We start from the raw sequence: 25,572 nt of genomic DNA on the forward strand, positions 1-25,572 counted from the left end.
AACAGGTACAGTACAGGCACTATCATTGCACATAACTGTCAAGCACAAAGTAGGTTGCACTCGAACGCCAGCAGTGCAAGCATCCCTCACACTCACAACACAGTCAGATCAACAGTGCTTAATTTGAGCCGATGGTTTCGGGTGCTCAGCACCAGCACTTAATCATCAACCCCTCTGCTTTTCATGAGCACTAGTTAAGCACACATTCATTTGTGGTAGGCACACTGAGATTAAGTGATTTGCCCAGAATCACAGGAAGTTGAGCTGACACTCTAACCTCGTTCCTGAGCTCTGAAGTCAGCATATCTGGACATTACGCCACATCCTCTCCCCACTTTCATGGTTAGTATTTAGTTCTGTTTTAGGCGGCACTCACAAAAGAAATGGGTTGCTGCAAGCTATCGCCTGACGAGAGCCCTGGCACTTCATTTTTTACAAATTAACCACTGAAGATCACACTGACAGAACAGCTCAGGTTCAGAACATGCAGTAACAGTGAAAGCTTAAGTCAAAAACACAACCTATATGTGGCAGCTACAGCAGAAAAAACTTGACTCAAACACACACAACATAAATATAAAAAACAAGTTTCCGGAGCCCAGGCCGGGGAAGGTAAAGCCGGACCCAATGGGAGCCCAGGCCAAATACCGCACAGAGGTGGGAAGCCCCCCCCCCCCTCCCATGGGGAGCAAGCCCAGGAAAAAGGGGAGAACGCAAATGGTCTCCCGAAGGCAACCAGCCTCCCCCAATCAGGGGAGCAGGCTGCAAGCCACAGAGGGGGATAAGAAAGGGGGCAAGCAGCCCCCTCAATCTCTCGATCCACTCCCACAGCAGGAAAAGAAAAAATCCCACCCACCCCCTCCAGAGAAAGGCAGCAAGCGGGCGTCGCAGCCACAAGAGGTAGAGGGAAGGCTGAAGACAACCTAGAAGGATAGGAAAGGAATAGAAATTGATAGAAGTGGATGGAAGGCTCACGCAGTGTCCTTGGGATGCCTCATGGCAGGGACACTGAGGGAGTAAACAGTGGCCAGTAGCCACAGGGAGCATAGATGGAAGGCTCCCGCAGGGCCCTTGGGATGCCTCACGGCAGGGGTACCAAAGGAGCAAAGGTAGAACTCAGCCGCTAGCTGGATAGATGAGATGCTCACATGGGGTACTTCAGATGCCACATGGCAGGGACCCGGATGAACGGGGAAGGGCCAAGTTGGCACTGAAGGCAAGCGTAACGGCACTTGCGTCCCAGGCAAGTCCGGACAGACACCCACCAAGTCAGTAGCAAGTTGAAGCCTAACCTCTTTGCAATGGTAGCCATGTTATTGGGGCTCTAGAAAGTGATCTGCCCAAAAAGCAGATATCAACAGAATGGACTGAAGGAGCCACCATGGCAAATCATTAAGACATGACAGTAAATGTTATGTATTACAATGAGAAACGAAATGTATAAATGCCTTTTACATGTTTTATTAAACTGCAACATTTTTTGGCACCAAGAAGTTGTCCATGATCTGTTTAAAGGTTAAGCTGCGCAGTTTGGAAAAGGACTAGGGGAGGGTGAGGCAACTCGCCGCCTGGGAGGGGTTTTAATGCTCACTGATCATGTAAAGCACAGTTAGCGCAGTGCCCGCTTTGTTCACAGAGAACGGATGGACACAGCCAACCCTTTTTGATTTTGTTTCGTTTTCCATAATATCTGTGCATTATTCTGTAAATACTGTCAATATGAAAAGGAAGGTTGCGCTTTATATTGACTGGGAAGTTTTCTTTGCACGAGTGTGGATTGTTTGAGGAGAGGAGTAGCACAGTTAGTATAAGTGAAATATTCATTTTTGAAGAGGGGTAGTTCCCTTCTTATGAGTGTAATATTAACAGAAATAACAGCTGTTCTCTATGATAATCGTTTGGTTTAGCTACATACTGCTTTAGCTGTCTGGCTTGATCTCATATCATCACATAACAAGCAACACAAACTCACACACCATATAGCATAAAGACAGGGTATGGCCCTCTCAAGCAATTGGCTCATTTGAGGTGAGTCCTCTTCAGGCACTGGCTTGTTGGATTGGCCATCTAATTTTGGGGCGAGCTGGCATTTCACAAACGTGAAACCACACTAACCCCTGGGCAATCCAGGGGAGGTGAACTAGAGGCGCAGGGCACTAGGAGCAATCTAGCCTCCAACACTAAATGTGAACACAAAAGAAGCTGCTCCCAACGAAATGACCGAAGGTACTCTAAATCTTGACTGTGAGTGCTGCCATCTCACAAAAAGTGAAGGACTGTCCTCACACACTGTCATGCTTCATCTTCGGCAGTCCTTGCCCTCTAGAAACTCGGTTTGGTAGAGGGCGTGCCTTCATCTGGAGACAGTGAGTCACTTCTAAAACTAAGTGGGGGCTCGTGAGAAGTGAGTGGAGTTTTAAAAACCATTACAGTTACCAAATCATATTTAATAGAGGAGGTAGCTATATGGTGTTAAAATAATGTGGGTGGTGAGTATGGGGATATTATTGTTCCCTCACAGTAGTGATTGTGGTCAACATGTTTCTACCAATAGGACCAATAGGTTCCACGGCATTCATCAGGACCAAGAGAGGGCTCCGTTCTTACCAAGGTTCTGGTCATTTCGTTGGGAGCAGCTTCTTTTGTGTTCCCATTTCACAAACGTGTGCATTTTTCTGCATTTGCTGCTTAAATTTGGGGAAGGAGCAAAAGTCTCCCTCGATAACACAGTAAAAGCTTTCTTTTTGATTTCTTGCTGAAATTTTACCCGTTCATCACAATATGTTCTCCAATATTCCACCGGGTACCAGCTCCAATAATGTCAATTTTACTGCAGGGTGGTTAAGGGTTCAAAGCAGGTGAGAGAGGGACTAAAAGTGCCACAAGCTGCTAATCTATTTAGTAAGGGGCGTAACCCAAGCCGCTGCAACTCCTGAGGCGCAGGGACCCCAACCCCTTCAAGGGCCCCCTCAACCCATCAGATATACGTGAAGTGATAGCCTTCCCGCAGTGTTTAGGATCCATTGCAATGTGGATAGTAAGAAGCATGAAGATCATAGGTATTTGTGTAGTCTACATGGTACTTTACAAGGACGAGAATAGCTAGTGGGCGCCTAAAAAACATCCATATCAAAGATCTTGCCAGGCACTTGACAACCCGGAATTAGCCCTGGAGCCACAAATGGCATTATTGTCCTCCTAGCTCTGTGGTTTCTATAAACAAGCAGTGTTTGATCATCGACTTACACAGTTAGTTTAAAAAGTAAAGCTGGGAGCCAACTTCCCAAACCTACCTCACCACAATGTAGGGTTACCATGGCTGGATCCCTATGGGCCTCCGTGACTATCAGGTTTGGTGAGGTTTTCAACTCTGGGTGATTTTGTCTCATGTGACCTGGCAGACAACACTGAAAACAGTCATCTGCTGACCAGCACTGCAGGTCCTTTCCTCTGTTTTGGCCCACCAAAGAGAACAGCTGCCTCAAGCTCAACTCTGAGAAGACCGAAGTCCTCATCTCGGGTCCACCACCTCTGCCTGGGGCGACTCCTGGTGGCCCGTAGCACTGATACCTCCCCCACACCCACAGACCACTCGTGGAACATAGGCATCATCCTGGACTCCTCGCTCACTATGAGCCGCCATATCAACGCCGTCTCATTATCCTGCTTCTACACTCTACACCTGCTTCGAAAGATCTTCAAATGGATCCCCACCGATGCCAGAAATACAGTCACTGACACACTTGTAAACTGCAGAATCAACTACCTCAACGCACTCTACGCAGGCATCACCCAGAAACTCCTCAAGAAATGGCAGAACATCCATGATGCCTCCGCTAGACTCATTCTCAACATCCCCTGCCGTAGCCACATCACCAGCCACCCAGGAGATCTCCACTGACTCTCTGTTAACAAAAGAATGACCTTCAAGCTCCTCACACATGCCTAAAAAGCCCTGCACAATACGGGACCTGCATACCTCAACCACTGCCTCACATTCCATATAACTACCAGAGACCTCTGCTCAGCCCAACTGGCCCTTGCTACCGTCCCATGCATCCACAAGACCACAGCCGGAGGAAAATCTTTCTCGTACCTCGCAGCAAAGACCTGGAACACCCTGCCTCTCCACCTCCGGCAATCACCATCACTGCCCCAATTCAGGAAGGACCTCTACGACTGAACCACGTTGCCTCACGGACCAGCATCTTTTCCCCCAGCTCCTTGAAACCCTTACGGGTGAGTAGTCGCGCTTTACAAGCCATTAATTGATTGATTGGCCCATTCTCCTAGCACATTGCAATAGGAATTCCTGACTCTTCTAAACAATCCTTTCCATCACTTATTTGTCAGCTCGTGCCACAAGTAACTTTGGGTCTTCTTTTTGATCAGAAATGTACTGTAAGTGTTTGGTTGGGTACGTTTCCTGGAGTTTCCCAGTCTTTATCCAGGGGTTAAAGACGGGTAGACTTTTTGGCCCATTCCTTTCACTCATTCATCACAGTTTCTGTGCACCTTCTGCTTTCAAGACTTATAAGTGACCCAATCATCCTTCTTGAATTCCTTTAACTCCACCAGGTATTGGGCTAGTGCCAACTCACAGAGCTGCTAATCGCCAGCTTTTTCATTTTCTCATATTGTCAAATCTCACTATTCTGTGGTAAATAATTTAATTACCGGGACTTAATTTGATACAGAAACATAATAAAAATAGCTCAGTAAATAAGAGGCAGAATCCGTGGTATTAGAGGTTCGGAATGGGCTTTATTCCAATGGTCGATTATAATCGGTTGCTCCAAGTTCCATCACCACGAAGGTTCAGGAAGTGAAGTACATACGTTATTGACAATCAATTACTTTTATACAATAGGCATTACAGTGAGGCCAATGCAAGAGGCGTAACAATTGATAGCAAAGATAACATTTCACATGTGTAGCAGAAATACTTGACAGAAATGCGCGCGCAGCAGTATGACGTGTGATTGACGTGCAACTAGGGGGTGAAGGGGACTTGACATTTAGCTCTACATGTGGCGACAGAAGTCTGGAGGGTCAAGTCAACCTAATCCCAAATCATATCTAACATCCTATGTTTAAAGAACTGTTTATCCAAAAAGAGAGGTCTCTTAGGATAGAATCTTATTCTATACTGACTATACTGACTAGTGCGTGTACAAGCGTCTAAGTGTCTACACTAAATGCGAGGGGGTAGGAATACTCCATGGTAACAGGGCTATGAATTACTTGCATAAAGACAGAGAAACCGGGCCCTTTGCTTGGTAGCTGGCAGGATGTTTACTTAAACTACTAGACAGGAATGCATTGGGCAGGGACGGAGGAGATAATCTTGAAGGTGAAATACAGTTCTTGGCAGGCAGCAAGCTGATGTCGGGCTTCGTGAGCCGCGCAGAGGATGAGACAAAGTTCATGGTCACAGATGCAGGCTCGGACTGGAGCTTCAGAGACAGAAAGCAAGAAGAGCTTGATGACAGAATCAGGGCCTACTTGCCTGGACTGTAAAATGGCATAAGCGAACCATATAAAGGCGGTGGCCTTTCGTACTTAGGAATGGAATATCCGGCCCATTCATGGCGGATCAACAGAGGACATGTTAACGGTGGACGCACATGTATTTGCGTCTTCATAACTGGAACTGGAGGGAACATACATGTACTTGTAACATGCACATAGAACCGTTGGGGTCCAAGATAGGGGACATAACTGACCAGAAAAATCCATATTTCCACATTCCCTCCTTGTCCCCTACTTGCCCGTCAAGAGATATCAATCTTCATTAATCCATTGATCTGTTCATATAGCATCATTTGTTCTTCTTTCTTCTTCCGGGATCTTGAATGAAAATCTTGATGTGGAATGCACGATGTGGCACACAGACCACAAATCGCTGGTCCACATTGCAGGCATAAGCAGCAACTGAATAGTATGAGAAGGCCAATACCTAGGAAGGATAGGACTCTCCATCCCCAGGCTGATAACACGCTCCAAAACCAACCGGACCAAGTCCAGGTGCCTGGATTCTGGTGTATCTGGCTTACAATCTTATGAAGGCGGGTTATGGCTTTATATACAGATGGCGAATTTTCTGGTATGAATATGCAACAGCTTGATCCGATGACCCTACAAGCTCCGCCCCTATCAGCCAGGATGACGTCAAGGACAAGACGATTTTGAAGCACAACAATCCGCATAGCAGACTGCTCTTCTGTTAAATTGCCTAAGGCGGAAATAGTTTCGTTCACTACTGCTTCAAGGGTTCTAGTCAATCTACGTATCAGCTTACTATTAGTAACGGTACCTATATAGGGAAAGAGACCTTTATTGAAATCTGTGTATTTTTCCCATGCCGTTTCAGTGTAATCGACTATTGGGAGATCTCTCCTTTCTCTATTGTGTACTAAATGAGTATTTCTGTGATAATCAGGAGGAGCTAGGAAAACAGGTGGCAAAAGGAATCCAATGTAACAGGTACCATCCCAGTCTAGAGGCAAACGTACATATGCCGTCTGACCACATATAAAATAGGAATGGCGGGAAGCTCTAAATGTAGACTTGCCTTGATCACTAAATTCTACTACAGTGGTGCATCTACTATGGCCCATATGTATGGAACCATTCTTTCTCACACATAATTCACCTTTTACTGGAAATATTGACATAGCGGGCAAAATTGGAGTAGCTTCGGATTCGACATTTAGGATCATAAGATTAAGCGTAAAATTACCTAATCCATATACTTCATTTTCTAGATCAGTTCCTGTTCTTTTGGGAAGTCCCTCCTTGTTAGGATAGCAGACCTTAAGCAAAACTAAGTTCAAATTTCCCCATACCCAGTTGTCTTGATAAAGTGCAGAATTCGAATCTAGGGAATTAATTAGACTAAACCATGCTCCACAGGAGCCATTGTGTGTGAACGGGTATGGAAAAAGAGGTAGAATTCCTTTATAGTTCTGATAGGGAGGGAGTCGGCCACATATCCAACAATTTGTAGCATTGCTAACCTGATGGGAATGATGTAACATACTAATAAAAGTGTTATTGCACAGCGCAAATCTGTATGACAATTCAAGCGGAGGTAATTCACTAAAAGAATGTTCAGCAGTAACATTGTAAACATGTCTAGAAATAGGATAATATATGTGTAACAATATACTTGCGGTAATTATTAAAAGACTTAAGAAAAACAGAATTAATAACGTCACTATGCAATGACTCTGCAGTGATTTACAGTACGCCTGTCGTTTCAACATTTTTCGGGTGTTATCTCTATTCAGGTCCAAGGGATACATGTCAGAGACAATTCAACCGCTTCACCTTGGAGAGGACTTAAACAATCAAATTGCTCGACTGATTGGACCTGAGCTTTAGTTTATAATGTTCGGCATTACTTTTTTCAACAAGAGGAAGTTTTGAGTCAATGGGTGAAGACACACGAGGTGTGGTATTCACATCTGCTGGTAGTCCATGAAATTTCTTGATATGACTTGAATGAATCCAGCCTTTCCTGCCCTCGATCTTTACGGCTGTCCTTGTGGTGAGCAACACCAGCTGAGGCGACCTCCACCTAGGATCCAGCTGAGTCTTTCGATCAAAGTTCCTCACAAAAACGAGATCCCCCGGAATTACGTCATGGGGTTTCACTTCAGTGTTGTCAGGAAAAGCTGCAGCTACCTGTGAACGACAAGATTGTAGTGCAGACATCAAGGAAGCCAAATAATCTGTCAGCATATTACAGTCAATATCAGTTATTTTACGTGGTATAGGCGTCCCCCACATATTTGGTGGTCTGCCAAAGATCACCTCATACGGAGATAGCCCTGTTCGAGAGTGTGCTACCATTCTCATGTAAAAGAGTGCAACTGGTAATGCTACTACCCAGTCGACACCTTTCTCCCTGCATATTTTGGACAGTCTGATTTTCAAAGTTTGATTATGTCGTTCCACGAGACCTGCTGCCTCGGGGTGTCGGACACAATGAAACTTCCACTGATATCCTAGCAAAAGTGAAACGTGTTTCATTAATTCGGAGGAGAACGGCTGACCGTTATCTGAGTGAACAACACGTGGTAAACCGTATCGTGGGAAGAATTCTCGAACCAACTGTTTGGCAGTAGTCGGGGCAGTGTAATCTGAAACCGGGTATGCCTCCGTCCAACGGGAAAGAGCACAAACAACTACGAGAACATATTTGAATCCTCGACATCGTTCCATCTGGATATAATCCATCTGGAGGACTTCAAAAGGGTGATCAGGAGGCTGAAATCCACCCTGCTCTACGGGAATGCTTTTTCCTGGGTTGAACTGACAACAGATCATACAGGTACGAACTTTTTGTTTCGCTGCTGCTCGTAAATGCTTGTTGAACCAAATATGTTGAATGCTGTCTAGCATAGCTTTCTCTCCTAGATGCGCTGGACTATGGACAGTGTTAATAATGACTTGGACCATTGAATCAGGAAGGAACCACACAGACTTTTCCTTCGTCATCCATCCTTGATCCGTTTGGATCCCTCCTAATTCAGTCCATCTCTTTATTTCTTCTGATGTAGCATGTGTCTGTATATCAATTACGTCAAGAGTAGGATCTTTAACCGTCATACAATGTGTTGGCGTCGGGACTATTGTCTTTGTCATGTCGGATATTTGAGTTTGAGCAGTCTGTTTAGCTGTTCTGTCAGCTAAATCATTGCCTTGAGAAATGATATCAGTAACTTTCGTATGTGCTTTACATTTCATAATCGATATTGCAATGGGTAAATGTATTGCATCTAATAAGGCATGAATGAGGGGTCCGTGCTGAATGTGGGCACCGTGAGAAGTTAAATAACCTCTCTCTCGCCACAGCACGCCGAAGTCATGTACAACTCCGAATGCATAACGTGAATCAGTGTATATGTTGACTTTTTTATTTGTGGCTTGAATACAGGCTTGTGTCAGAGCGACGAGCTCTGCTGCTTGAGCGGACAAGGTATTTATGCAATTTGTTTCAATAATTTCAGTATCTGTTGTGACTGCGTAAGCGGCCACTAACTCTCCTGTACTTGTTCTCATACATGAACCATCTACATACAACGTCAGGTCTGGGTCTGACAATGGGACATCGGTTAAATCTTGTCTGGGTTTCGTCGTTATTGTAATAACATCAATACAATCATGGGCTAGTGGGTCTGTTCCGCTTACAGGTAAAAGTGTGGCAGGATTCAATGTGTTACAACGTCTGATTTCTATATGTGGCTGAAACAGTGTTAACTCGTATCCTGTAAGTCGCGCTATCGTCAAGTGTTGTGTTTGCGTTCTATTCACAAGAACCTCCACTGCATGTGGTACTTGTACTGTTAATGGATGTCCTAACACTATGGCATCGCTTTGTCTGATTGCTAAAGCTGTCGCTGCCACTGATTTCAGACACGCAGGCAGAGCCTGAGCTACGGGATCTAATGTACTAGAAAAATAAGCACATGGTTTGTGTGATCCTGCTTGTTCCTGTGTGAGTACTGACAAAGCAGTACCTTCTCGTTCTGTAACAAAGAGTGTAAAATGTTTTCTGTAACATGGTGTTGCTAAAACAGGTGCTTGGCATAGAGCTTTCTTTAAGCTTTCAAAAGCTAGTGTGTGTTCCTGAGTCCAAGGGAGGACAGTCGATGTGGCTGCCTCCTGTGTTGTCAATTGAATGAGTGGTTTTGCTAGAAATGCATACTGAGGGATCCACTGTCTACAATATGAAGTGAGGCCTATGAAAGCCCGCACCTCCTTTTGTGTCTTGGGTATTGGCATGTTAGCTATTAACTGAATGCGATCTGGTGTAAGCTGCCTTCCCTCCTTGGACAGCGAGTGACCAAGGTAAATAACTCGCTGGACACAGAATTGCAGCTTAGAAGGAGACACCTTGTGCCCTTTTTCGGCTAGAAATTGTAAAACCGTCAGTGATGCTTTTTCACATTCAGGTTCGCTTCGGGCGGTGATCAGCAGATCATCGACATATTGAAGCAAAGCAGTGTTAACTGGCATGTGGATACTGTCGAGTTCTCGTTTCAGTGCTTGGCTATAGATGCTGGGGCTTTCTGTAAATCCTTGAGGTGCGCGTGTGAATTTAAAGCTACGTCCATTTAAACTAAATCCGAACAAATATTGGCTTTCCGGATCTATTGGGACGCTGAAAAAGGCATTTTTTAGATCAATTACAGTAAAGAATGTTGCTTCGGAATCAATAGCTGTCAGTAATGAAGAGATGTCTGTAACTACGGGGTATTGTGGTACAATACATTTATTTAATTCGCGCAGATCAATAACCAATCGATATACTGGCGGGGCCTTCGGATCTGTTCGTTTAAGAATCGGAATTATCGGTGAATTACATACATTGGAGTCTGTTTCTACAACCACTCCTTGGGCAATGAGCTCGTCAATGATTTGTAGTAAAGCCACTACAGCATCTGGGGGTAACTTGTATTGTCGCATTCGTGGTAGTACCACTCCTGCCTTTAGTGTGACTTGATATGGTGTAATATTCATGCAACCAACATCAGTAGGGCCTTGTGCCCACAGATGTGTAGGTAAAGTCTGCAGTCGGGGATCCATGTCTCTAGACACATAGTGACCTTTAAAATCACGCAAAAACAATCTTACTCCTTCCGGAGAACAACATATTATAGATCCTAGAGCTTTCAGTGTTTTTATTCCTAACAAGTTTTCTGGACATGATTTAGTAAGCAATAAATCTGTAGTTCGGGTCAAAGGTCCTATCGTAAGTGGAAGAGGCTGTGACACTTCATTAACAATAGGTTTTCCTGAAAAACCAAGGGAAATATTCTGTGAGCCTGAGAGGGGTGCCCCTGGAACTTCACTACGTTTTATGGTTGTTCGACTTGCCCCTGTATCGAGTAAAAATTTTCTATCTTGGCCTAATAATTCACTATGTACATAAGGTCCTTCTTGATCTACAGGGACCTCAATAAGGGGTAAGTCAACTTCCCTCTCCAGGCTGGTTCATGCGTATCGTTGATAATCAGGATAATCATACTGTGCGGTCTGGTACAGTTGTCGTGTCGTGGTTTGTGCGGCAGTAGCCGGCAGCGCTGGTGCGGCTGGCACAAACTGTATAGACTGTGGTGGAACTGGCATGGACTGTGCATGTTGCGGAGCTCCTTGTTCATTCTGATCCTGTCTGGGTGGCCGTGGTCTTTCTTTTGTATTACCTATGGCGATATTATGTTTTAAAACTGGACAATCGTGTACGTAATGACCTGGCCTTTTACAGTAATTGCATGTCCCTTTTACAGGTCCTGGTGAATCACCGGAATGTGTCGTACCCTTTTTATGTCCTTCAGCTGGAACTGTCTGAGAGACTAGCATTTTCATTTTCGTGTCTTTCATGCGTCTTTGTTCATGTTCTTGTTCTTCTCTAATTCTATTGTAATGGTACTGTAACATTTGTAACATTTGTGATGGGGTATTACCTTGCCATGTACTCTCAAATTTTAATACTCTATTCTTCACTTGGGGCAAAGAATTTTCAACTAATTTTGTCACAAACAGATGTGGGTATGACTCGCTACTTGCTTTTATACCACTATTTATACCAAAACATTTTTCGAATCGGGCATAGAAATCACTAGTGTCTTCATCTTGCTTTTGTTTACAGGCTGAAATTGCACCCCAATCTTCCTTTTTCGTAGTTAATAAACGTGGCAGTACCTGGACTAATAAACCTGGCAGTGCTTTAGTTTTGTCCCCAAGCCCCGAACCTGGACCTCGGGCCTTTTCTTCTGCTTCTAATGCTGTCCAATCTATCTTTTGGTCTCCTACCTCCCACTCTTTTTCCTTGAGTTTTTCATAAATGCCAGCAGGCATCAATACCTTTAATATTGTCATAATGTCGGGATAGGTATACTCTCCCATGAGTAACATGTCTTTAATTTCTCGGTGGAAACCCGCTGGGTCTTTATCATGACTGGGTACCACTTTCTTCATTTCTAACAATTCTATTTTTGATATGGGCGTATATACATATACACGTTTAAACTGATTGTCCTCGCCCCTTATTGGGTGTACTTCTCGTAAGGGATTCTGTCTGTCCATGTAATACATCGGTCTTTCCTTGATGGGTAATGAAACATGTTCTGGACATACAAAAAGAATGTACTGCCTTCTGGATTCTAGTATTTCCTTAATTAACTTAGTACCTGAACCTTTCCATCTATTCGTGAGTAATTCAGTCAATATATCAGGTAAGGGACCAGGATCTGAATGTTGGCTTTTATATAGTATAAGAAGTTGTTGAATCATATAAATCCCAGCTAAACGCTGTTCATCTGGGGTGAGGTTCAAAAATGTGTGTGCTACTGTATCATCATCATATTTTCCGGGACTGTCAATCCAATGAACGGCTGACCTGGCTAATTCTTGTTCATCCATAGAATCGAGAAAATGATAACCCCTCCGTTCTCGGAGTAATTTGTCAGCGGTTTGGAACGAATGCTCGGAGGACCTTATATTTATTATAGGTGTTTGGAAATTCCTGTTATTATCTGGACATATCGGACGTATCGGATCAGTGAAACATCTGGTACTATTACAAGATCTTCCTCTACCTACATAGGCTATGGTGTCTGACTGTCCTATGGGCAGCCCTGATCCTTCCTCCTCGCTTTGTTCGAACTGGTCTACCGCTAATCGTTCTTCGTGTAGGCGTTCTATTTCTTTACGGATCTTTCGGCACATGGCTATTATACAGTTTTGCTTATCATGTCTCCCTTCTGATATATTCTGACTCCATCTGGTAAGAATTTGCATTGCTTCCGGGTCTACCCCCGGTCGGTCTTGATTTCTGATCACACAATTTATAAGGAAACGTAACAGTTCCCCCTGTATTTCCACTTTCTGGTATTCCATAGCTCTGTTAATGCATTCTGAATCTCGCCCTGTTTGGACAAAATGGTATATATTATCTAGATGCGCAGCCATTCCTGGTAACTTCCCTAAATACACTGCGGCTCGTCTGATACGTAATGATGCCATGATCATTTCGTCCTCTTTGCCGGGCACAGGGTCATATCTACAATCTACAAGAAGTTCCTTAAGCGTACGGGCATTTATGAGTTTGGGGGTACGTGAATGTGCTGACTCTTGAAAAGTAAGTTTATTTATTCTGGGTGGCGTAGAAAAAATATTGGTAGCACCTCCGGTAGCCCCGTCTGGAGTATCGGGCGTGAAAGGATTCGTAGAACGTGATACAGCAACTATAGGTGTGGACACAGCTATCGAAGTAGCTGTAGGAACAGATGTGGAAACAGATGTGCTTGCCGGAACTTGTGTCAGAACTTGTTGCTGTAAAGATACGGGTACTGGATCTTGGCGTTGAATATCCCTGGCAGGCGATCTATGCGGGGCGGGATTAGCATACTCGGGAGCTGCGTCATCTAAATATGAGGAAAGAAAAACATCTTCTGCTGTTCTAGGATGCCCCTTAGGATGTACCTTTATTGGAAATAATGGGGGTGGCAAGTCTTTTGGTATCCCCGCAGTAGCCTTAGGTAATCCCTCGGCCAGAAGGGGATACATACCCTTCATAAGGGCATGTCTTTGTCTTTCTACTTGTTCTGATTTTACTCGTGTACCTTCTTCAATTAATAGATTTTCTTGAACTTTATTTGAATTCTCTTTACTCTTCTCTTCCTGTCTACGTGCTTTTTCTGTGCGTCTATACGATTCTTTACGCCATAATTCAATGGCGTCCTTCTGTGATTGTCTAGCTTTCTTTTTCCATAACTCTTCCTCTACTTTCACGATGCACTCTGCATCCCAGGTCCCAGCTGCGGGCCACCTCTGACTTTCTGGTAATTCCTTAGTGTAGTCTACCCATAAATCAATAAATAATATAGCATCTAGGCCATGTTTATGATACATGAAGTACCCTGGAGTGTCCCTAGGAGGAATAGGAACAGCTTCTTCGAGTACCCCTTTTCTTGTTGTGATCTGTCTTAATTTCGAAAAGAGCGGCATATTGAAAACTGATCTGATACTTGATCTTGAACAAACTTAATACAGTAATCACAATAATGAACAGTCATTCATACCACAATATACAGAACGTATTTAAAACATTTAACATTTAACATTTAACTGGGCAACAATGATGATGACGATTTAAGAAAAATTTTATCACTAAACATAATACTCGACTTTAACTGAATTATTCTGAATTCATATACTTGATATACTAGATATACTGCTAAACAGTACAGTTACACTGCTGAAACAGTGCAGACCGGATTTGTGTACCCAAATCCGTCTTGACCGGCACAACCTATGTGCACGTCAGAACGCATCCCCAGTAATGGTACTCACCGGGTAGCTCAGAAACGGAAGGCCTCGGAAACTGAACTGAACTTGAACCGGACTGGACTCGACTTGAACACTTCGGAAACCGGACTCGACTTGGGACTTCAGAAACTGGTGGGCCTCTGTATACCTCGGATCTTGCTCTCTCCGCTAGGCTCTGGTCGGGATACTTCGCACTTCTCACCGCCTCGTCTGGGTGTTGATCGCAGCCTCAGTCGCCCCCGCTTGACCGGAGGGAGATACAGGAAATCCTGCTGGTACGCGTTATTGTCCGTCCAGCTGTGGCAGGAGACCGGGCCTGCAACGCACCGCCGGCGCGTGAGATGAGAAAGTGTCCCTGTTCGGGCGCCATTTATGTGGTAAATAATTTAATTACCGGGACTTAATTTGATACAGAAACATAATAAAAATAGCTCAGTAAATAAGAGGCAGAATCCGTGGTATTAGAGGTTCGGAATGGGCTTTATTCCAATGGTCGATTATAATCGGTTGCTCCAAGTTCCATCACCACGAAGGTTCAGGAAGTGAAGTACATACGTTATTGACAATCAATTACTTTTATACAATAGGCATTACAGTGAGGCCAATGCAAGAGGCGTAACAATTGATAGCAAAGATAACATTTCACATGTGTAGCAGAAATACTTGACAGAAATGCGCGCGCAGCAGTATGACGTGTGATTGACGTGCAACTAGGGGGTGAAGGGGACTTGACATTTAGCTCTACATGTGGCGACAGAAGTCTGGAGGGTCAAGTCAACCTAATCCCAAATCATATCTAACATCCTATGTTTAAAGAACTGTTTATCCAAAAAGAGAGGTCTCTTAGGATAGAATCTTATTCTATACTGACTATACTGACTAGTGCGTGTACAAGCGTCTAAGTGTCTACACTAAATGCGAGGGGGTAGGAATACTCCATGGTAACAGGGCTATGAATTACTTGCATAAAGACAGAGAAACCGGGCCCTTTGCTCGGTAGCTGGCAGGATGTTTACTTAAACTACTAGACAGGAATGCATTGGGCAGGGACGGAGGAGATAATCTTGAAGGTGAAATACAGTTCTTGGCAGGCAGCAAGCTGATGTCGGGCTTCGTGAGCCGCGCAGAGGATGAGACAAAGTTCATGGTCACAGATGCAGGCTCGGACTGGAGCTTCAGAGACAGAAAGCAAGAAGAGCTTGATGACAGAATCAGGGCCTACTTGCCTGGACTGTAAAATGGCATAAGCGAACCATATAAAGGCGGTGGCCTTTCGTACTTAGGAATGGAATATCCGGCCCATTCATGGCGGATCAACAGAGGACATGTTAACGGTGGACGCACATGTATTTGCGTCTTCATAACTGGAACTGGAGGGAACATACATGTACTTGTAACATGCACATAGAACCATTGGGGTCCAAGATAGGGGACATAACTGACCAGAAAAATCCATATTTCCACAATTCCTTGGTTCAATGATGGCCTAAGTTCCAGAAGTGGATAGATGAGTCAATAGGCCTCCTCTGTGTTGCAGAGTTACCATTCTTAGCACCACGTGCTAGCTCAAAGTTTACTAACCAACTGGTACAGTCTCACTTGTGGACTATGCTGGTTCAACCTCACTGGGTACAGGTACCAGGACTACAGGGTCTGCGGACATCTTAGTGCAGTCTTACTCAAAGTACGACCCGGGGGCCGCTTGTGGCCTTCTTGACCTTTACATGCGGCCCGCTGGTGAACAGCAGCACAAGATGCTATTTACTTACCGAGTACTAATATTCAGAAAACGTGTTAAATAAACAGGAAAGGATTTATTTGCAGGATTAATGAAGTTATGAAGTAACTACAGTGGTGACCTGCACCACTTAACTTTAGTTAACTTGCAAATAAATACTTGCCCATTTATTCAACATTTTTTTAGACCTCCTTACACAATCCCTGAATCATCCAGACCCTATATCACCACCCTGCTGGCATCAGTGTGGCCCTTGGTCACACCACAGACCATGCTTTGTGGCCCCTGGGCAAATGTTTGCAAGTGCCCATGTCTTAGCGGCTACCTTAGCTGCCTTTTTCCTCCACTTCTTTATTTTGAGCTCAACAGCTATCATTTCCTTCTTAAGGGCTCTAGCCTTTTTTTTACCAAGCCTTTCCTTCTTGACGCTTTTGTAATTCTGCCTCATTCCCCTTCACTCACTCTCTCTGAGTCCTCTCTGGCTCTCTCCATTCTCCTCTTCACCTGAGTTGTGATCTAATCTAATATTGTTGCTCAAATTCCCTAGATGCCTCTTCACCAAACCCTTAGCCTTCTGGGGTTCTAGTTTTATCTGTCTGAAGTTCAGTGCTTCTGCTATGGCAGTCCCACCAAAGAGAGCGAGTCCAGGCATAGGCGAGGGAGTGACCCTGATGTCGTCCCCCAACCTTTCCATTCTTCTGAATTGGCTGGTGGTGTGGGAACATCCTGAGGTCACTCACTACCTCAGGACTATATCTTTCAGCATGCAATTGCACCCTTGTTGTCCTAGTTGGTTAACACATAAGCTTTTCTTCATACTCCATATTTGACTTTGCTGATATGGTATCTGAACATTACTTCTCGTGGTTAACGCTAGTTTTTTACAAGTTGTATATTTTTATATGGATTCCGGCACACTTAACTTGTTACTTAGGTTAAAACGAATGTTTTGTCTTTTTCTAGATGCATTCTCCACACCTGATATACATCAGGCAATATTATACATATTTTATACGTTATTGTTTTGGGTATTGTTTTACATTGAAAAATATAATAAGAAGACATAATTTGCGCACCTCAGATATAGATATTGTCTTAAATTTATAAATGTGATATGTAATGTACGAATATTTGTAAAATGTTTACATTCGTATGTACTTTAATGGAATCAAATGAAATCCGAATAAAAATAATTTTGACTTTGACTATGCTAACCCCTTCTTTTAGCGAAATGAGAGGATTTGAAGCATTGCTGATATTGCTTGGAATTTATGAAATGTTTTTCTTTTTGTTTATATTTAGATCACTGCCAAACTCAAGGTCCATCTCCTCAGACCATTGTGAAACTTGGTATATCCACTAGTTATCTGGCCCTGACTTCTGCTGAGCAGGAATCTGAACTCCAGCACCGACTGGTCAGGGGCAAGATTCCGCCGGAAGCTGACCATCGTGGGAATTTAGTTTGATCCCTAGAAAGCGGCCATCTTTGGCATTTAGTTTGACTCCACAAAGCGGCCATCTTTGGCCTTCTAAAGTCCATCATGACCTTCAATGACCTGCTAGAGTCCATTGGGGGTGTGGGGCCTTTCCAGATCCTGCACACCTTTGTGCTGCTGCTCCCAGTCTGCTTGGCAGCCTGCCACAACTTCCTCCAGAACTTCTCTGCAGTCATTCCAAGCCACCACTGCCAGATTCCAACCAACACCAGCTGGGCAGACAGGACTAACTTCACTTACGGTCTGAGTAGGTCGTCTGTCCTGGTGCCATTCATTCCGCTGGATGGGAACCGCAATCCAGACAACTGTCGTCGCTTTGCTTCGGCCCAGTGGCGCCTCCTGGAGTCCAACTTCACTGTGGACAACATGACGCAGTGGAGCACAGTGCCCTGCACAGAGGGGTGGACGTATGACCAGACTATTTTCTCCTCTACCATCATCACAGAGGTAAGAAAAACAAACAGGCTTGCGCCAACAATATATGAAACTAGCTCTTGGAACTGGAGCCCATGATCGGACTGGCCTATTGGGCAGTCAGGCAGTCCGATGGGGTGGTCTGACAGATCAGTGTGTGGGCTGTTTTTAAAAATTTTAGCAGCTATAAGCCGGATTTATGGTCGGGGTCAGTTTTTACTGGTGATTTCCCTAGTATTACCACTTTTTTAGCTATCTTCTTCGCTGATTGGACCCACTTTTATTTTGGTTATTGGGCCCATTTAATGTCCTAGTCCAAACCTGGTGAAGCCTTCATTTCTGTGGTTTGTCGACAACAGACTGAAGATACCCTGAATATTTTACTTCATGAGAAAGTGTTTCATAAATGCGAGGAAGTCTTGTAACAAGCATTGTCAGCTGTCCCCGAAATCTCAGGCCTCGGGTACTGCAGCGAGCTAAGTGAAATGCATGTAACCTCTTCTCTAAAAGACAGTGGCAGTTGGTGACCCACATAAATGGACAGACGACATAAATAAAATTAAACAAAATACAGATAAACATTCACATTTTTAAATGAAAAAAAGTTTCACTTATCTTTTTAGTCTGCAGCACGTCCTCGGTGGTCTTGGCCTTGGTGTTCTTCGGCCTCCTCCAGCGCAGGTCTCGTGGCTTCTTATCCAATCCAGACACTGCTCTCATGCTGCATGAGAGAAGTGTCTGGATTGGCTGGAGCAGGCTGCTTCAACGCTCCGAAGAACACTGAAGGGCCTGTGCTTGCTCTCCAACACCGCTGTCTTGGAGAGGTTGAATTACGCGTGTCTGTTTGGCCGTGATAATGTAGCAGGCCAAACCTACATGCGGAATTCACACCGAAAAGGCCACTCATCCTTGTTGCCAATCAGCAGTAATGATGCACTGGCCCCGCCCTGCCCTCTCCGTTGGGCAGAAAAATTAAAATGGTAATAAAATCCTTTTATTAACATTTTAATTTCCAGCTTTCTGCTGCTGTGTGGAGAGGGGGCAGAGCTCCTCCGCTCCCATGGAGGAACCGCCGCAGGTAAAAGGTAATCTCAGGGTAGTGTGGGACAGAAACTCAGACGAAGCCAACACATGAATAGTACACAATAATGTGATCGTACAGTCTGTTCTATTACTTTCAGGGTAAAATACAACGTTTATACTTTAGGTTAAATAGCTTTGTACATGTATAATTGTTCTGCAGTTAAAATCTGTTCAACTCAAGCTGGGGACAATCTGATTTCTCTTCTGTGGTAGCCATCTTTCTGTATGGAGAGAATTTTACTGAGCGAAAGGAATACACGTCGATCCACATCTCCACAAAGCATAGGTGCTGCATGTTTGGTGTGAATGTAATGTCCGAATATTGTTAACCAACTTTTGTCTGACAGAAATATTGTGTCCTGAATATTAGGTTTTAAGCAGTGTAGCATTAAATACAAATGAGCAGTGACGTACCCCCCTCCCCCCCCCCTCAGACAGCAGGCGACCATATATACTAATATTGAAAAAAAAACTGTTATCTCAATTCAAGGATCCACAATTTTCCCACCCCCACTGACCGCCCTGCTTCTGTAGAGATGACATTTCTCCCCAGCCAGACAGACCACCACATATTATGTTGGGAGAGTATACTAGGCCCACCTGCCACGCGGTCTAAGCATATCGGGTGGGCCGCTGCTGGCCACTCGTAACATGTATACTGGAGCAGCATTAGCTCAATGTAACCCTAGTAGGTCGCTCTGGAGACCCCCTCCTTCGCCTGCAGTATCAAATATGATATGAGTGCCCCCCTGTAGGTTTTTAGGCCAGGTACAGATTGGAGCCAGATCCCAAAATGTTTCCAGTTGCTCCCAACAGTAGGCCGCCTCTCCTAGGCAGTCTTCGACACTAGGGAAGGGCCTTACCTCTAGCACTTCGCCACTGTTTGTTTAGCCAGTATTGAGTTTGCATACTCAGCATGGACATCCTTCACATAGCCCAGGAGAAGCACCACCAGTGTCTGGGGGGTCTGTAAGCCGGTCCCCTCAGCCACTTCCCTGATTATGTTTTTTGAAATCCATGCCAGATGGGTAAAGTCACCATCGCCACGCCCACACCGTATGCAGTCAGAGTTGTCTCCATCTGGAGTGTACATTTTATAATAATAACTGCAATGGGAAGATATTTTGTAAGCAATGTTAAGGACACAATATTTCTGTCAGACAATATTCTAGTACCATCTTGTTTGGTTTGCTTTCAATGAGGTTCAGTGTAGTTTAAACTGAATTAATCAATAATATTGACTTCAGTTAATCAAAACCACTGCATATAAAATCAATCAAATGGGCCTCTCATCATTATTACTGGTTCATGTCTTGATAAGACTAGACTATTATGGTCCATAGCATGGTCCAAGCTTAGCCCAAGATACACTAGACTGCAGTAAGTAAAGTGCCATTAATGCGCAAGACCTGTGAACAAAGTGCCAAATAACAGTTCTCTTAATATTTGGGAGGATGATATACACTATAATTACCCTGGACATCAGATCATAAAGCGATAAACACTTGGTGCGAAACTGGCATTAAATGGGCAAGAAACAATTGCTCTAGTGATTATTCTTAGGACATTTTGTGAACTGTTCAAGATGTTAGGGGTCTAATTGCAGTATAAAAGGGAGCAAAAGCTTTCGACTTAGGGGCAAAATGACTGTTCGCTTTCTTTTCAGAGCACTAATATGGGAGAAAAGTTGGCTAGAATGAACGTCATACATTCACAGCTGAGAGAGCAACCTCCTCCTCACCTTTCTTAACACGTCCAGCCTGTAACGTTTCAAATGGAACTGCAGCTCATGTCTTGTTTGCTTGTTCTGTCTATACTTGACGAGACTGTCCTGGATTAAATCAGTCTACTCTCAGATGGGCACCCGTAGACATGCTGGAGTTCTAAGGGGCTTATTTACAAGCCCTTTGCACTACCAGTGTGTCACTTTTATTGACTCACCGGCGGCGCAATGGGCTTGCCCATATTTACAAGGCAGCGTAAAGTTACACTGTGTGACCTTTCATGGGCTTCCAAATATGGGCGCCTTTCACGCATTACCCTGCATGACAGGGGCGTTCCATGGGTGTTGCTGTGGGTGGTCCCACGCATCATCCATGGAACTTGACACATTCCCAGATTTAAAACATTTTGTAAAACTGGGAATGTGTCAGAATCCTACGCCTCCCCAGGGGACACATAGGAATGGTGCAACAAGGAGAAATACTTTTATTTATCCTCGTTTTTTCATCTTTCTATGTGTGCTGCATTCTACCTGCCTGGTTTTGGCCTAAGATCAAAAAGTCAACCTAGCACTCATAAATCTTGAGCTTGCTTCACCCAAACCAAGAAAGCTGTTGGCAAACATTAATTTGGCACTTTAAATGTGCTGCTTTTCACTTTCCTTCAAGGCCCACCTCGATTATGAACCATCCAACCAAAGAACTTTGTTGACAAACAGATGCCCCGGTACATTATACAGAGACAATTCATCATTCGTGTAGGAATCACGTCATCCATACTAGTAGACAATATATTTTAAACATGTTTGTTCTGGAGAAGGACCTTTTTGCCTCTTCTTTCTCACTCCTCTCAGCACTCACTCGTTTTGGTCCCATCAAACCCCTTTCAATAATACACTCTCTCTCATTGTTGGCCCCATTTTGCTTTCCTCCCGGGCTCTGTTTTTCCACTTTTTCCTCCTCTTTTAGCCCCTTTAACACTCCACCTCTGTTTCCACTTTCGTTTGTCCCTTGTTGATTCATTCCATCTCTGTAAGTCTTTTCTGCTGCCTTTTGCTTGCAATTGCATGCAGACAACTGGTCCTTCCCGCCTGCTGCTTCCCATGTTCTCCTGCTGCCTGCTCCTGCCTGGCCCATCCCGCCCACCGCCCCCAGAATCTCATCCCCTATGCCCAATTCCGGACCTTCCTAATGGCAGCTGTAGTGCGAACCAGCCATTGAGAAGGTGCTGCCTGGCCTTGACTGACCACCTTACCTGTAGCATCGAACCTACGGCTAGGCCAGGCCCTCCTGCTCCTGCCCTGCTGCCCTACCCACTGCCTGCAGGATCTCGTCCCCCCTCCTGGAACTTCTTAAAGGCGGCTGCAGTGTGAATGAGCCTGCAAGCCCGCCAGTTCCCTGTCACTACTCAGAGTCAGGACCCCTGGTCTTCCATCCACCCACTGCAGATGCACAATCATTGCTGCAGTCTTGCCTCCCTGGCCAACACTGAAGATGTTTTTGTCTGCAAAGCATGCTGATTCGCCTGTGGCTCTCCTAGTACACACACCCTATCTCCCCACCACCCTTTCACTACATACACAAACCTGCCTCACATGAGATGCACAACAGCCACCCCATCCTGACCTCAATTCTCATCAACACCGCTCAGTCATCAAACACAGCTTCGAAGTCTGGGACATTCTGCATGAATTCCCCCCGGACCAACTGTTCTTCACTGAGACCTGGCACAAATGCACCTCTGATCCAGTCATCGCAGCAGTCATACCTCTCAGCCACAAGATCACTTGGCAGGACAGAACCAGAAAACCTGGAGGAGGTATCGCTATCCTCTATAAGGAAAACATCCTCTGTACCCCTACCTCGGCAGACTCCAAAGACCTTCTTGAACACCTGGCTCAAGATGCCTCCGTAGAGAGGATTCTAATCTTGAGCAGCATCACCTTGGGAGGTGCCCAATATACCTGTCTCTCAGACCAAGAGCTCACTTTGGGAACAACATAGCAACCATCATTGCCCCTGTTGTAGTCAACTCCAGCTCCTTTATACTCCTCGGAGACCTCAATTTCTAATTAGAGAACTGCACTGAATTGAACACTCTAAGCACACTCAGACTTACCCAACAAGTGAAGGAACCCACCCACACCATCCGTTGTGACCTACACCTAACCCACCAATGGGGAGCCACACCCACCAAGCCCACCAGACTGGAACTCCATCTCCAAATAAACCTGGACCAGAGAGCTCCAAACCCATCACCCAATGCACCAACTTCAACAACTAGATCACCTACACGGATACCCTGGGCCCACTCAAGACCACCACTCCTTCACAGATCAGATCACAAGCAAGCTGGTACAGAGATTACCTATGACTCAGCAAATGTCATTGCAAATAGCTAGATTGCTGACAGGAACACACCCAAGACAACAACAAAAGACCCACATACAGATCCACCCTCGGGCACCACCACCAGCAACTCAGTTCCACCAGACGCTCAGCGCTGACCGAACAGATTAATAAATGTACCAGGAGCGCTAAACAATTTTTCTCCACACTGAAAGAATTCACCTCCCCACTGTCAGCTCCACAGCTGTCTTCCCTTTGCAGGAACTCTGCTACCAGATCAATCACTATTTCAGCAATATATAGATCAGCACAATATACATCCACTTTACACCCCAACCGAACCTCTCCCCTATACAGCCCTCCAACATGATGAGGAGAAAACACTGGAAATCACCCTGAAATGCTGGTCCACCATCACACCCTGGAAACTGCCACCACCATGCACTTTATCCACTCAGGAGGTCCTTCAGACCTGTGCCCGCACTTCACATTCACTAAAGAACTTGAACTATCTGCACAGCTCTCACGCCAATACTCAATCACTCTCACCACAGTTACCTTCCAGGAAACACACCACCATCCATCCACTACAGAAAAAGCCTTCGGTGGACACAAAGACACCCAAGAACTATAGAGCCATCTCTCTTGTTACACCATTCAGAAAAAGTCCTGGAAAAACTCATCAACAAACAAACTGGCTAACCACCTCAGAGACAACCGCCTCCTACACCCATCTCATTCTGAAATCAAAGCAAATCACAGCACCAAGGCTTCCCTCATCGCCACCACTGACTACATCTGTCTCATCATGGAGAAGGCCAGCAGTGTGGCCTTCATCCTTCATAAACTCCACCGCCTTCAACACTGTCACCCACCCAATACTCATCTAATGCCTCCACAAGTCTGAAATATGTATACGTGCTCTTCAATGGATCTGCTCTTTCCTCACAGGTCGCATGCAGACTATCACCCTGGCCATATACACCTCGCATGTCTCTAACCTTATGTTCAGCGTCCCCAAGGCTCATCACTCAGCCCGAGCTCTTGAATGTCTACATTACTCTGCTCAGTAGCTTTGTCTGAGCCCACGGACTCAGCATCATCCAGTAAGTCATCGACACACACCCCACTCTTCCATTCACTCTTCGAGGACACCTCCAGCACCCAAACAAAATTCATCGACTGCATGTCATAAGGGTATATATATTGATCAGTTAAAAATGTTGAAATGAGGAGCAGGGAGGAACAGGGCTACCACACAAGGGGATTTCAACATACAGCTGCAGTCTTTCTACTGTTTTTCATCGACTGCATGTCATAAGTCGCTTACTGGATGATGACCATCTGCTTGAAACTCAACTCAGACAAAACGGAGATGGTACTGTTCAGGAAAGACATCTCACTCTGGTTTTCAGGCTGGTGGCCCTCAGAATTAGGACCCACACCCACCTACCTCGAGCCAAGCTAGGAACTGAGGGATCTTGATTGACAATCAAATCTTGATGAACAACCAGGTGAACTTGTTTGCCTTCTCCTGTTTCCACACCCTCAAGGTGCAGCCTTCAGATAGCATGTGCACAACACCCGTCGAAGCATCCCCATCCTTAATCACCAGCAAATTGGACTACAGAAACGCACTTTATGTCGGCATCACTGCATGGCCCCCCAAAAGACTCAAGGTCATTCGGAAGGCGGTGGCCAGACACACTCAAACTCCCATCCCGCACCCACATAACCACACACCTCAAAGACCTCCATTTCCTCCTCATTCACAAAGCATCCTTTTCAAATTGCTCACACACACTTACAAAGAACTGCACAACCAAGGTCCCGCATATCTTAACAGCCGCATCAGCTTCCTCACACCTACCAAACACATCTTCGCTCTATCAGCCTGCTGCTCGAGGATGTCCCCCGCATCGGAACAGCCAATGCTGGCAACTGGCCCTTCTTGTACCTAGCACCTAAAGCCTTGACCGACCTCCCTCGCACATTAGTGCTGCCAGCTTCAAAGAAATGATAACCTGGTTCTTTCAATAGGCCCCAGGCAGGGCAGAACCCCTTTCTCCAGGAGCCAGGATATCCTTCTGGGTGATATGCCTGTGTCATAAATACACATAACATAGCATAACAATCAATGGAGGCATCAGATATCTCTTGCAACTTGCTGAGAATGTGTATTTCTATCGGTGTTTCCAACAATCTGTTGCCAAGATTCAATTCTCCATTGTAGTACTGACACATGGTGCAGTGGATAGGGATTGTAATGGGGATGGATAGTCAGCACATCCTTTTGGTTCAGGTGAAATCATTGTCCATAATCTGTAAAAACTCAATAGATCCAGGGAGTCCTTTCCCTTTTCATTGTAGTATTTCTTTTGATCAGTGCTAGACACACAGAAAGCTGGCTCTAATGGCATGTACAGGGAGA

At 44.9% G+C, this 25,572-nt stretch overlaps 1 protein-coding gene across 1 annotated transcript in view; it reads left to right on the forward strand.

Annotated features, from left to right (window-relative positions):
- The window catches only part of LOC146798483 (solute carrier family 22 member 20-like), a 141,971-nt gene that overhangs the window by 21,710 nt on the left and 94,689 nt on the right, over window positions 1-25,572 (forward strand). Inside the window, exon 2 of the mRNA XM_085625755.1 lies at window positions 17,381-18,021. Within this exon, the coding sequence (XP_085481881.1) occupies window positions 17,620-18,021 (402 nt within the window). The 5' untranslated portion in view covers window positions 17,381-17,619. The remainder of the gene's footprint in view (window positions 1-17,380; window positions 18,022-25,572) is intronic.

The sequence above is a fragment of the Triturus cristatus genome, chromosome 9 (genome assembly GCF_964204655.1).
Source record: "Triturus cristatus chromosome 9, aTriCri1.1, whole genome shotgun sequence".
Lineage (NCBI taxonomy): Eukaryota > Metazoa > Chordata > Amphibia > Caudata > Salamandridae > Triturus > Triturus cristatus.